The sequence below is a fragment of the Oncorhynchus masou genome, chromosome 8 (genome assembly GCF_036934945.1).
Source record: "Oncorhynchus masou masou isolate Uvic2021 chromosome 8, UVic_Omas_1.1, whole genome shotgun sequence".
In the NCBI taxonomy this organism is placed as follows: domain Eukaryota; kingdom Metazoa; phylum Chordata; class Actinopteri; order Salmoniformes; family Salmonidae; genus Oncorhynchus; species Oncorhynchus masou.
The window spans coordinates 12,325,200-12,337,489 of NC_088219.1; the positions used below are offsets into that span (position 1 = coordinate 12,325,200).

The 12,290-nt window shown below is 42.2% G+C and overlaps 1 protein-coding gene across 3 annotated transcripts in view; it reads left to right on the forward strand.

The window, feature by feature from the left end:
• The window catches only part of LOC135544096 (bifunctional heparan sulfate N-deacetylase/N-sulfotransferase 1-like), a 134,502-nt gene that overhangs the window by 119,971 nt on the left and 2,241 nt on the right, over positions 1 to 12,290 (forward strand). For all 3 annotated transcript variants that reach the window (XM_064971474.1, XM_064971475.1, XM_064971476.1), the window contains 5 exons: positions 2,964 to 3,138; positions 3,445 to 3,615; positions 3,845 to 3,954; positions 8,158 to 8,260; positions 11,079 to 12,290. The exon at positions 11,079 to 12,290 is cut by the window's right edge and continues 2,241 nt beyond it. In XM_064971474.1, the coding sequence (XP_064827546.1) occupies positions 2,964 to 3,138; positions 3,445 to 3,615; positions 3,845 to 3,954; positions 8,158 to 8,260; positions 11,079 to 11,198 (679 nt within the window). In that variant the 3' untranslated portion in view covers positions 11,199 to 12,290. The remainder of the gene's footprint in view (positions 1 to 2,963; positions 3,139 to 3,444; positions 3,616 to 3,844; positions 3,955 to 8,157; positions 8,261 to 11,078) is intronic.

Below are 12,290 nucleotides of genomic sequence, written 5' to 3' on the forward strand. Positions count from 1 at the left end.
ACTTGTTAATTGAAAATCATTCCGGTTGACTACCTCATGAAGCTGGTTGAGAGAATGCCAATGAGTACGCAAAGCTGTCATCAAGGCAAAAGGTGGCTACTTTGAAGAATCTCAAATCTAAAACACATTTAATTTAACACTTTTTGATTACTACATGATTCCATATGTTTCATAGTTTTGATGTCTTCACTATTATTCTACAATGTAGATAATAGTAAAAATAAAGAAAAACCCTTGAATGAGTAGGTGTGTCCAAACTTTTGACCGGTACTGTATATTATTAGTATATTTAAAGACAATATTATATCAAGAACTTATGAATGATATATTATAACTTGTGAATGATGCCAAGCATAAGGCAAGAAACGGCACATACTTTCCCCCCCCCAAATGTTTTCGAATCAGTCGCACACCACACCCCATGTTGTCTTGCCCATAGGCCTATATGTTTTGATAAGGTTTGTATCACAACTGAAGTGGCCAAATAACGTCTTAAAATGAAGCACATTAATCTGCTTTACAAGGGGTTTAGAGCCACCTTTGTAATAAAAGCATTACATGCATAATCGCATTTGTGGTCACTTTTGAGAATATTTTCCTGCTAATGGAACATTTGTGCTTATAGCCTACAGCTGTGTGCATGTTGCTGGGCTTATAATGTGAAGAAATAGCCTAATAGCTTAAAATGTTGATCAACTAAGTGTTCTCATCTGTTGCATCATGCTCATTGCTTAAATAGGTTATTTTGCTAGTGGCTGTGTTTATTTTGGGTCTATCGCATCCCGCAACTGGAAGATTTATTTGTCGTACAGAATAGAATAGGTCAACTTTTTTTGTACTATGAGGGCTAGTAGACTGACATAGGCTAGTGCTTTTGCTGTTTGTTAGGCCTACTCATCTTATTGGCTGACGAAAATAAATGTGGAGAGTTCTTCCAATATCCTCAATATGTGCCTCGGAATTGGATAAGGACCCGCGCAGTTGCATCCCCGATGTTTCGCTCTTCACTTGTAGCCTGTGAGAAAGACCCGATCGATCACGTGACTGAGAGCCATGTGAGTGAGAGCTGCTTCGACCCGCAGCCGGGAGTTCCACTTATTATATTCAGCCCAAGGGCACAACGGCCACTGGCCACAACAGGCATGGATTTTTTTCAGGGGCATTATGGCCACAGAAGGGGATGCAGCCGGGTAATTCAAGGCATTATCAAGTGCTTGTCAAATTGTGAATGGGAGGCTGATTAAGTGTGTACAGCCTGCGCAAAAATGAACAAAGCAAAGCTCATGCCTTTCATACAACTTTTTTCAAATCCTCATTAGTTGCATCATGCAGCCTTAGAATGTATTAAAAATCAAAACCCATAGCAGAACATTTATTTCACAACCCAAGTTACATAACTCTAAATTAAACATATAGGAGAACCTGTTTCTTTGATAACCGCTCAACACAGAATAGCCGCATGTGCGCACTCCCTCAAATAGTTTAAAGAAAATAGCCTTTCTATTTTATTGTGCTATGTTCAATCGTATTCTTCATACTATGAAATGCCACAGAATTCTAAGCGAATATGTTCTTCTGAAATAGACTACATTTTCTTCATATCATGTTTCTTTAGACCTGTGTAAAATAAATATACTTAATGTGATGGTGTAGGCTATATTACATGAATTTATTAGACTTTTTCAAATGTAGATGTTCCAAAAGTCTGCATCAGTGGCTTGTAGGCTATGCGTGTATCAAGCAGATGCTAAATGTTTGTTAATTAACGATCAATTACCGTGAGACTGGCAGTTATTTTCTTGACAATCACCTGCTGACAAAATGTCATGAGCGCCACAGCCCTAGGTAGCCCATTGGCATTTATTATGTATTCAAAGACTTTTAGATAGACAGCTCTAATGCCCAAAACCTTTTTTATCATGGACAGTGCCATTGGGCACTTTCACCATTTTGAAGCAGTCAACTGTGTGGGACTTCCTAGGAGTTAAGGAAGAGTCACATCATTCAGTCCAAGTCATCAGAAGAGCTCAGCTGATGAATTATACTCCTGAGCAAACATTCCATAACTCCAGGTGGCAGTTAATCACCAACCTTTGTTTTATACCTGTTCAGACAACACACTCCAGGTGGCAGTTAATCACCAACCTTTGTTTTATACCTGTTCAGACAACACACTGCAGGTGGCAGTTAATCACCAACCTTTGTTTTATACCTGTTCAGACAACACACCTTTGTTTTCCAGGTGGCAGTTAATCACCAACCTTTGTTTTATACCTGTTCAGACAACACACTCCAGGTGGCAGTTAATCACCAACCTTTGTTTTATACCTGTTCAGACAACACACTCCAGGTGGCAGTTAATCACCAACCTTTGTTTTATACCTGTTCAGACAACACACTCCAGGTGGCAGTTAATCACCAACCTTTGTTTTATATCTGTTCAGACAACACACTCCAGGTGGCAGTTAATCACCAACCTTTTAATCACCAACCTTTGTTTTATACCTGTTCAGACAACACACTGCAGGTGGCAGTTAATCACCAACCTTTGTTTTATACCTGTTCAGACAACACACTCCAGGTGGCAGTTAATGCACCCTTTCATAGAAGTAGTAGATGTGCTTGGCCCCTGCTACCATACCTGCGACATCCTCCCCTGACCCAGACGACACTACGCCAATTGTGCACCGTCTCATGGGTTTCCCTGTCGTAGCCGGCTGCAACACAGCCCAGGATCGAACCCTGATCTGTAGTGAAGCTTCTAGCACTGTGATACGCCGCTCAGGTGGCCCCTAAAAATCCTTCTTTAACCTGTCTTCTCCCCTTCATCTACACTGATTTGAAGTGGATTTTACAAGTGACATAAATAAGGGATCGTAGCATTCACCTGGTCAGTCAGTATTTTGTAAATAGCAGGTGTTCCTAATGTTTAAACCCATCTGTCTGTGTGTTATGATTGACAGGTACATGGAGTACTTTCCACTTCCCTCCAACACCAGCTCAGACTTTTACTATGAAAAGAGCGCCAACTACTTTGACTCGGAGGTGGCTGCACGGCGGGCGGCTGCCCTTCTGCCCAAGGCCAAAATAATCACCATCCTCATCAACCCTGCAGACAGGGCATACTCATGGTACCAGGTGAGCCTCCCTCCCTCCGAGTTAAACCTCTTCCCACTGTTCCATTTCCAACACCAGACCATATTGTAGGGGAACCAATTGGGTGAAATGCTGTGGGTCTCTTGAGGGTAGCATCACTCCTTTTCCAGGTCAGCTGTACTGCTGATTTTACTTGAACTTGGAAATGAAGTAGCTAATATCCTGGTGGAGAAATAGGTGATGTACCGGTATGTAGGAGTGAGAAATCAGTTGGAATGCCCTCTGCAAGGGCACTGGATTAAACTGTCAAGGTAGACTGACTGTCATATCTGTCTGCTCTGCCCTCAGCACCAACGTGCCCATGACGACTCAGTCGCCCTGAAGTATACTTTCCATGATGTCATCACTGCTGGCCATGACGCCCCCATCAAGCTGCGGGTGCTCCAGAACCGCTGTCTGGTGCCGGGCTTGTACGCCACCCACCTGGACCGGTGGCTTAGCCACTACCACATCAGCCAGGTAGGTTTGGTCATCTGGGTCCCATGTGTGCATGTTCATGCTTATGTGTTTGCAGATTTGTTCATAAGCATATGGTTTAAATGTAAACAAACATTGATGTATTCAGTCTGTGTCTATATATACATGGTTGGTACAGTGGGTGTGTGTACAGGTTGTTGCTGGTATTTGAATTTGAGACCACTCAGCTAGTCTATCTAACCTACTGTGGTATTGTAACTGTGGCCCTCAGATCCTGGTTCTGGATGGTCAGGTGCTGAGGACGGAGCCTGCTGCAGTGATGGACCAGATCCAGAAGTTCCTTGAGCTGACAAACACACTGAACTACCACAATATTCTAGCGTGAGTGTCTTATTAGGCCTGCTAAACACTATAGACAAGAGCCAACATCACTTTTGTAGAAAACACATGGCAAATGAAGGCTTTTGTTTCCCTAACTGTTTGACATGTAGTATTAAAGTGTATAAATGGTCCAATGCAGCCTTTTTTATCTCTATTAAATTAATTCGGTGTAACCATTAAGTTTCTTACACTTAAAATGGTCAAAAAGAAATAGCTTCTTAGCAAAGGATCATTTCTCAAGCAGTAATTCTTCTAGGACTGTCTGGGAGTGGTCTGAGTGGGGAGGGGAAAACAAAAAATGTGCTTTTATTGGCAGAGTTTTGGAACTCTTTCTTACAGGTCGTTATCAATAAAATGTCACAATATGGTGCAGAGGGTTCGATTTGGCTGCTGGGGGACAAGGAGACCCCCCCCAGCTCTGCTAAAACCAATGACAACTCTTGTGCATGTGACAAATCACATTTGATTTGAACTACGCTCCGTTTTAAAGGAATTGTTAAATAAATGTTACAGCTAACTGTTTTGTTTTAGTATCATCACCTCTCGAAGAGCATTGTCAGAACTACACATTTCTGATTATTCCACATTTAGCTCTGGCATCAGTAGGGATGCACAATATATCGGTGAACATATCGGAATCGGCCGATATTAGCTAAGAATGCCAACATCGGTATTGGCCCCGATGTCTAGTTGAACGCCGATGTGCAAAACCGATATCAAAGCTGACGTACATACCTATATAACACAGGTACATGATGTAATGACGCCATGTAAAATGTTGTGCTACACGTGCAACACAGCATTCCTAACCTTGCCCACAATGTCTGCTGTGTGGATCGAGCAGTCAACAAGTGGAGCAGTCATTTAAAAGAGTCAGAACATTTCAGTGAGACAACTCAAAGGCAAAATCCATTAACGACAAGATAATGGAATTAATTGCCCTTGACAATCAACCGTTCTCTGTCGTGGGTGAACGGTTGATAGCAGTGGTGGCGCTTGGCTTGCATGTGCAAGTTCAGAACACACAACATTCTATAATAGAACTGTGTTATTTCACATGCCAAATTCGGCTCTCGCCGACTGGTCGACACATGTACACATTGCCCTACCGGAGTTGCACAGTAATACCGTCACTGCCATTAGCTTCACGACATACTATGGAACGCCGTTTGGGTCTCTGTGTGTCAAAAAAGATACAAGTCAAATAACACTATTTTACACTTTAAATAAGCTTTTAATTTGACACATCAAATAACAGAGTTCTGTTATAGAATGTTGTGTGTTCTGAATCTGCACGTGAAAGTCAAGCGCCACCACTACTATCAGTAGCACTGTCAAAGCTGTACAAAAAAGTCTGCAACCACCAGCCACGAACAATGTGTTTACATGATTTGTTTGACCGCAACTTCTGGGGTAACTTCTGAGCTTTAGCTTGGTACCTAGCTAGCACCAATACAAGCAGCCTGAAAACAATGACCACTAGAAACTGCAGTCATTTTCATTATTCTTAGCAATGATTTAGGAATCGTTGTGCGTATTAGCTCGGTAGCCACTTGTTGTTCGCCTATTGAAATTGAACTTGAGTTCATGAAAATGAATAGCTTGCCAGCTACTTAACCCTGTTGCCCAAAGCTAACGTTATAGGCAGCCAGCTAGCTTCATCTGTGTTGTGAAGCTTGCCACAATAAGGATTAGACACAATAGTGGAATTTTCAGTTTGCCTTCAAAATACAAGTACATCTTTGAAAGTGATCCTCAGAGTTATCAGACTCCAAAACATCCACACACTATTGTTTTTCCTCTTGAATAGTGTTCAATACACATAGGTTGACAATAAATGTGTCTCAATTCACAGTTTCAGAAGCCCGCAATAAGATCTACAACCCTCCAGACATTATTTCCTAAAGGACTTAATGATGAATGATGAAATCTATTAATGATACATTAATGATGAAATGTATGTTATGTTGTGAATTTGAACATAAATTATGCCCCTATTTAAGATTACTCAGCTTTTCGTACAATGTACCCAATGATTAATGAATACTTGCTCGGTAGGTCTATGTCCTCATTGTGGTTTTACAGACGTGTTTAATACGTCTTACTTACACACTTTATTTGAATATTTATGAAATGCATGTTGTTATATTTGGTAGCACTTATTTGTTTTTCCTTCACCTCCAACCCCATTTGATGTATGGAACAGATGTGGATGGGGCCAGGTCTACACAAGGGTGCTATATTTTTTTTAAACGTAAGAAAGCTCTGACGAAGGCCGATACGTAAGCGTATTAAAGATCAGTGATACTATCAAGAGCAGTGTGCGGTTTCCTTTTTCCTTCACCTTGACCATCACGTATCTGAAATGACATGTCTATATTTATGTTCATGATGAAGAAAAGCATGCATTTACTTGCTCTAAAAATCTGATGACAGATCTAAATGTGAGCAATTGTTTGGCATTGAATAATCTCTCATTTGTAGTTCTGACTATGCTCTTCAAGAGGTGATGATATTACAACCAAAACAGTTCATATTTATTTATCTATCCCGGCACAGTTATTCATGGATTTAGCAGAGCTGGGCATCTCCTTGCCCACCAACAGGCAAATCGAACACTATGCACCTTATTGTGAGGTTGTATTGATAAAGATAATGAACAAAAATGTAAAAAAAAAAGTGTCGGTCCCATGTTTCATGAGCTGAAATAAAATAACCCAGAAATGTTCCAGATGCACAAAAAGCTTATTTGAAAATGTTCCAGTTCATCCATGGCCTGCATACTCACCAGACCTGTCGCCCACTGAGCATGTTTGGGATGCTCTGGATTGATGTGTACGACAGTGTGTTCCAGTTGCCTCCAATATCCCAGCAACTTTGCACAACCATTGAAGAGGAGTGGGACAACATTCCACAGGCCACAATCAACAGCCTGATCAACTCTATGTGAAGGAGATGTCGCCCTGCATGAGGCAAATGGTCACACCAGATACTGACTGGTCTTCTGATCCACGCCCCTACTTTTTTTATTATTATTTTAAAAGATATTGGTGACCAGCAGATATGTATTCCCAGTCATGTGAAATCTATAGATAAGGGCCAAATGAATGTATTTCAATTGGCTGATTTCCTTAAATGAACTGTAACTCAGTAAAATCTTTGCAATTGTTGCATGTTGCGTTTATTTTTGTCAGTGTAATTTACCACATGGTGATGTCAGGCAGTTGTTTTCAACTGGCTCTTACACTAAAAGGGTGACTTTGATGGGTGTGGGGGCCACAAAGAATCTGAACTCATCATGACGGTCCGCAGTTGCTCGCGGGTCTGCGTACCTACATCTGCCACATTGTGATCAAAACCATTTTTGCGGCCCCTCATTTTTGCCATGTGGTGTAGAGAAAATGTGGCAGTTTTAAAGCAAGTTTTCTGTCTTTCTAAACATTTTGACATAGGCTGGAGAGAAATGTTTGGTCCCCCAGCTGATAATTCTAGCGTTTTAGTTTAGGAAGCAGGCTGCTAAACTAACTTAGCAATTACATGTTTTTCTGCTGATAGGGGCAAATTGACTCTGTGAATTACATAAGAGAAAAACTACTGATGCACAACCACATTTCTAAATTGCACCTTGTGTGTGTATTCTACTATTCTAACTCTCAACATGAAGTTAAGACTCCAACTGAGTTGCCAAAACATTTTAAATAAAACATTTAAATTGTTGGAAATTCATCCGAGGGTTCTTCAAAGGGGGGCCTCCCGGTGCCCATCGCTGCTTTAAAGCATTGAGCTGTTCAACACCGCTGTGATAGTGAAGGAACCTATCTCCCCAATCGGAGCGGAGGTGCTTGGGTGGTGAACAGCTTTGATGTGATTTACAGAATGCTCTCTTTTGGAGGGATTACCATCGCTTCGACATTACCATGCCAACCTATTCCCTTTCTTCTGCTTCCCCCTGTTTCCCCCCCCCATATCTGTTTCTGCCTCTGATGCTTGACCACATAATCACCCAGCCAGACTGCAGTAAACAGCAACATCTGTCAGCCACATCCCCCTGTGGACAATGGATATGGTTTGTCGCCGTGCCTCTTCTCTAAACACGAAGAGTCGCAAACCATCTGTTCCGGATGTTCCCTTTTAATTAGGTTGATGAGCATTAATTTAAACATTTTGACTTGCCTACCTCCATTGTGTGTTCCTCTGTTCCAGGTTTGATCCCAAAAAAGGGTTCTGGTGCCAGTTGTTAGACGGAGGAAAGACCAAATGTCTGGGCAAGAGTAAAGGACGGAGATACCCCGACATGGACACAGATGTAAGTTACTATGAACCATGTACACAAACCTTAAAAATGTCTGTCTTGCCCTCAACTTAAAAACATATTAAATTATTCAACATAAAATGTTGTTACCTTGATAAGCAAGTTTTTTATATATATATATATATATATAGTTGAATTGTCTCTCCTAGAATAGATGTTATAGAAGTATTTCCTACTCTAGTCAGTGGTGCTTTATGGTCTCATTGCCTGTCTGTCTGTGACAGCATCCGCTCAGCTCTTCTTGGGATGGGCATGGAAATCCACCGGATCTGGTCGTGTCTAAGGAGCAACCATAGAGAGGAGAGGGGTGTTGAGGGGGACAGGGTGGGCGCTGAACTCAGGTCCTTGAAGTTACCTTGACTGTGTTGGCACAGACACCTCGGGGGTAATTAGCTGGGATGACAGGGCTCATGAGACCCGCAGAGCTGCAGTGCCCTCTGCCTGAGTTACTCAGTAGTCTGGACTAAAGCTCTCTCTGCACACTAAGTTAACTGAAGGTCATGTAACATTAAATGTGATGTTGTTCCCTGGGCATAAAAGTTAAATACTCATCATAACATTGAATATGGTTACCAAAACTAGCTGCAAGCAGCCATATACATGTACCTTTGAGTCATTTAGCAGGCATTCATCCAGAGCGACTTACACAAGCAATAAGGGTTAAGTGTCTTGCTCAAGGGCACATCGACAGATGTTTCACCTCGTCGACTTGGGGATTTGAGCCAGCAAACTCTGTTACTGGCCCAACACTCTTAACAGCTAGGCTATCTGCCGCCCCATATCTAGGGGTTCAAGCTTTGGCCACCCAGTGCCACCATCAGGAGATATTGGACAAGCTACTTCTGTACTTATCACGTTTGCCAAATATCAGAACTGAAAATCACAGATCACACAGCTTGACTACTTTAAATGTCTTCTATTCCGGAACCGCTTAATCTTGATACTCCCCATCCCGGATCCGGGATCGTGAATAAAGCCTCAGGCTCATTAGCATAACGCAACGTTAACGATTTCTAAAAATCGCAAATAAAATTAAAATAATGCGCCTGCTCTCAAGCTTAGCCTTTTCTTAACAACACTGTCATCTCAGATTTTCAAAATATGATTTTGAACCATAGCAAATCAATCATTTGTGTAAGAGTATTGCAAGCTAGCTTAGCATTTTGCATAGCATTTAGCACGCAACATTTTCACAAAAACCAGATAACGAAATAAATAAAATCATTTACCTTTGAAGAGCTTCGGATGTTTTCAATGAGGAGACTCAGTTACATAGCAAATGTTCAGTTTTTCCTGAAAGAATATTTGTGTAGGAGAAATCGCTCCATTTTGTACATCACATTTGGCTACCGAAACGAACCGAAAATTCAGTCACCAAAACGTCAAACTTTTTCCAAATTAACTCCATAATATCGACCGAAACATGGCAAACGTTGTTTAGAATCAATCCTCAAGGTGTTTTTTCACATATCTCTTCATTGATATGCAGTTCGTGGAAGCCTGCTTTCCCTCAGAATCGCATGGAAAATACCAGCAGCTGAAAATGACGCACCAATTTCGACGGAGGACACCGGGCGGACACCTGGAAAATGTAGTGTCTTATGGTCAATCTTCCAATGATATGCCTACAAATACGTCACAATGCTGCAGACACCTTGGGGAAACGACAGAAAGGGCAGGCTCATTCCTCTCGCATTCACAGCCATATAAGGAGACAATGGAAAACGGAGCCTCAAAAATCCTGCTGATTTCCTGGTTGCCGTTTCATCTTGGTTTTGCCTGTAGCTCCCGTTCTAGGGCACCCACAGACAATATCTTTGCAGTTCTGGAAAATTCAGAGTGTTTTCTTTCCAAAGCTATCAATTATATGCATAGTCGAGCATCTTTTTGTGACAAAATATCTTGTTTAAAACGGGAACGTTTTTCATCCAAAAATGAAATTGCGCCCCCAGAGTTTCAAGAGGTTAATTAACCCTTTGGCACCATATTTGGTATGTAAGCATCTATAGACCCACGTCTTTCAACACTCTTAATTCAAACAACATAAGCCAATGAGCTTGCATTAATGTTTTTTCCTGTCCAATATCACCCCCATGAGGCCAAACTGAACCATACTCTACAGGTTAGCTAGAGTCGCAGCCCCGAGCATGTGTCAAATTCCATGACCGAGTCCAACAGATCAAGAGATATGAAAATGTGCCCGTTATAGCACTACCATGTGGTGAATCTGATAAATGCATATCAATCAGACAGTTATTGAATTAATGTGCCAGGTCACGCCCACTTGAATGTTTATTAGTCCGTAGTGGCCATGTTGTTTATGATGCTAGTCTGGAAAAAGATGCATTGTGAGACCTTGGCCGTGTATCAAGTTTTGTGCAGATACATGGCAAATGTGTTCCTTGTGAGGACAGAGACCTATGTACTGAATTTCAGGACTAGCTCAAACGGGGAGAGGGGTGTGAGCTTTCAAAGTCAGCATTTTCAGTCACTTGTTATAGCGCCACCATGTGGCCAATTGGCATTGGATGAGAGGTGTGGCCAATTGGCCCTTTACCATGAGGCAAGGTTGCAACCTCCTCCACCTCCATCTCACGGGAATTATAATTATATTTCACCAAATCGTCAGAAGAAAATAACCAATGGCTACAAATACTGTAGGGTTTGACCCAGCTTCGCAGATGAACCCCTAACTAAATGGGCAACTGCTGTATCTAGGGTGGGAGATATAAACAATGTATGTTTATTAAACATTTTCTTGTAACTTTGTGCCCTATATCTGACACACTCTTTCTCTTTCATCCTGTGGCAGTCTCGCTCCTTCCTTAGGGAGCACTACAGAGACAACAACATAGAGTTGTCCAAGCTGCTCTATAAGATGGGCCAGCCTCTGCCCAGCTGGCTCAGGGAGGAGCTGCTCCACACCAGGTAGCCTCAGCGCGGCCGTGGACACGAGGACAGAGACACCACCCCAACCTGACCCTCCTGTCCCCCACAGAGGGGGATGCACGTGCTCGCCCCTCGGCTCCAGCTATTCACCGCCATGCGGACTGACCAGGAGCTGAGGAAGGCATGAGAGACAGGCCCCCCCCATGCCAAGTCAGCCCAGCTGTTCCCAGTGGCCCCCAGGGACACTAGCATGGGGTGTGGGCCCTCAGGATGGAGAAGAGGCAGAGGTGAAGGAGAGACATGAACTGAGTTTAGGATTTTTCTACTTCCTTCTCAGAGAGAATGATGCTGGGGCAAAGAGAGAAGAGGGAGGGATCCCTCAACGGGGACTGATGTTATTGTTCCATCACTGAAGGTTGCACTCTCTCAGACAGACAGACAGAGACAGACAAGGAAGACGACGTCATTTCTCTGTGCCTGTCATGAACAATACATTAGCCAATAATGGATATTCAAGTGCCAGAGTGGAATGTTCATTTGAAAGTATTTCTGAATTTATATTTTCATAATTAACACGCATATACTTCTGGATGTCTGTATTTGTTTCTGAGGTGTTGTGGTTGCACAACGCATCTGTCGAGCCTTGTATGTTCTTTTTAACTGTTCCATGTTTTTAATCTGTGTTCATCTGAAAACTTAACTGGAGCCCATGTATTGCTACCACAGACCACACTGACCCTTGACCTTTATCAACTCAAATTACATTTGGTTGTCTGAGACCTACAATTGAGTGAATTCACAGTGGATTAAAAAAAGTGAAATCCATAATGATATACGAGACAAGCTGGCCTTCCCTTGGTCAGTGGAATGTTCCCCATTGTCCTTGGTTGTAACTTCCTTTAATAATTAAATATTGAACCCCATTCCTAAATACAGCTGATCCTACCATGTCTGTAGAGTACACTGCAAACTGAGCGTAGATGTGACATGAGAAATGTAGCTGCATGTTAAATAGCTTTCAGGTAGACATGGCAATTTATCACTGAGGAGATGCGCATCATCATCGCCATCCGATGTGTTACTGTACCGAGCAGATCTCTTTGTTTCCACTGGTGAAGGTAGAGCAAGTGGAACA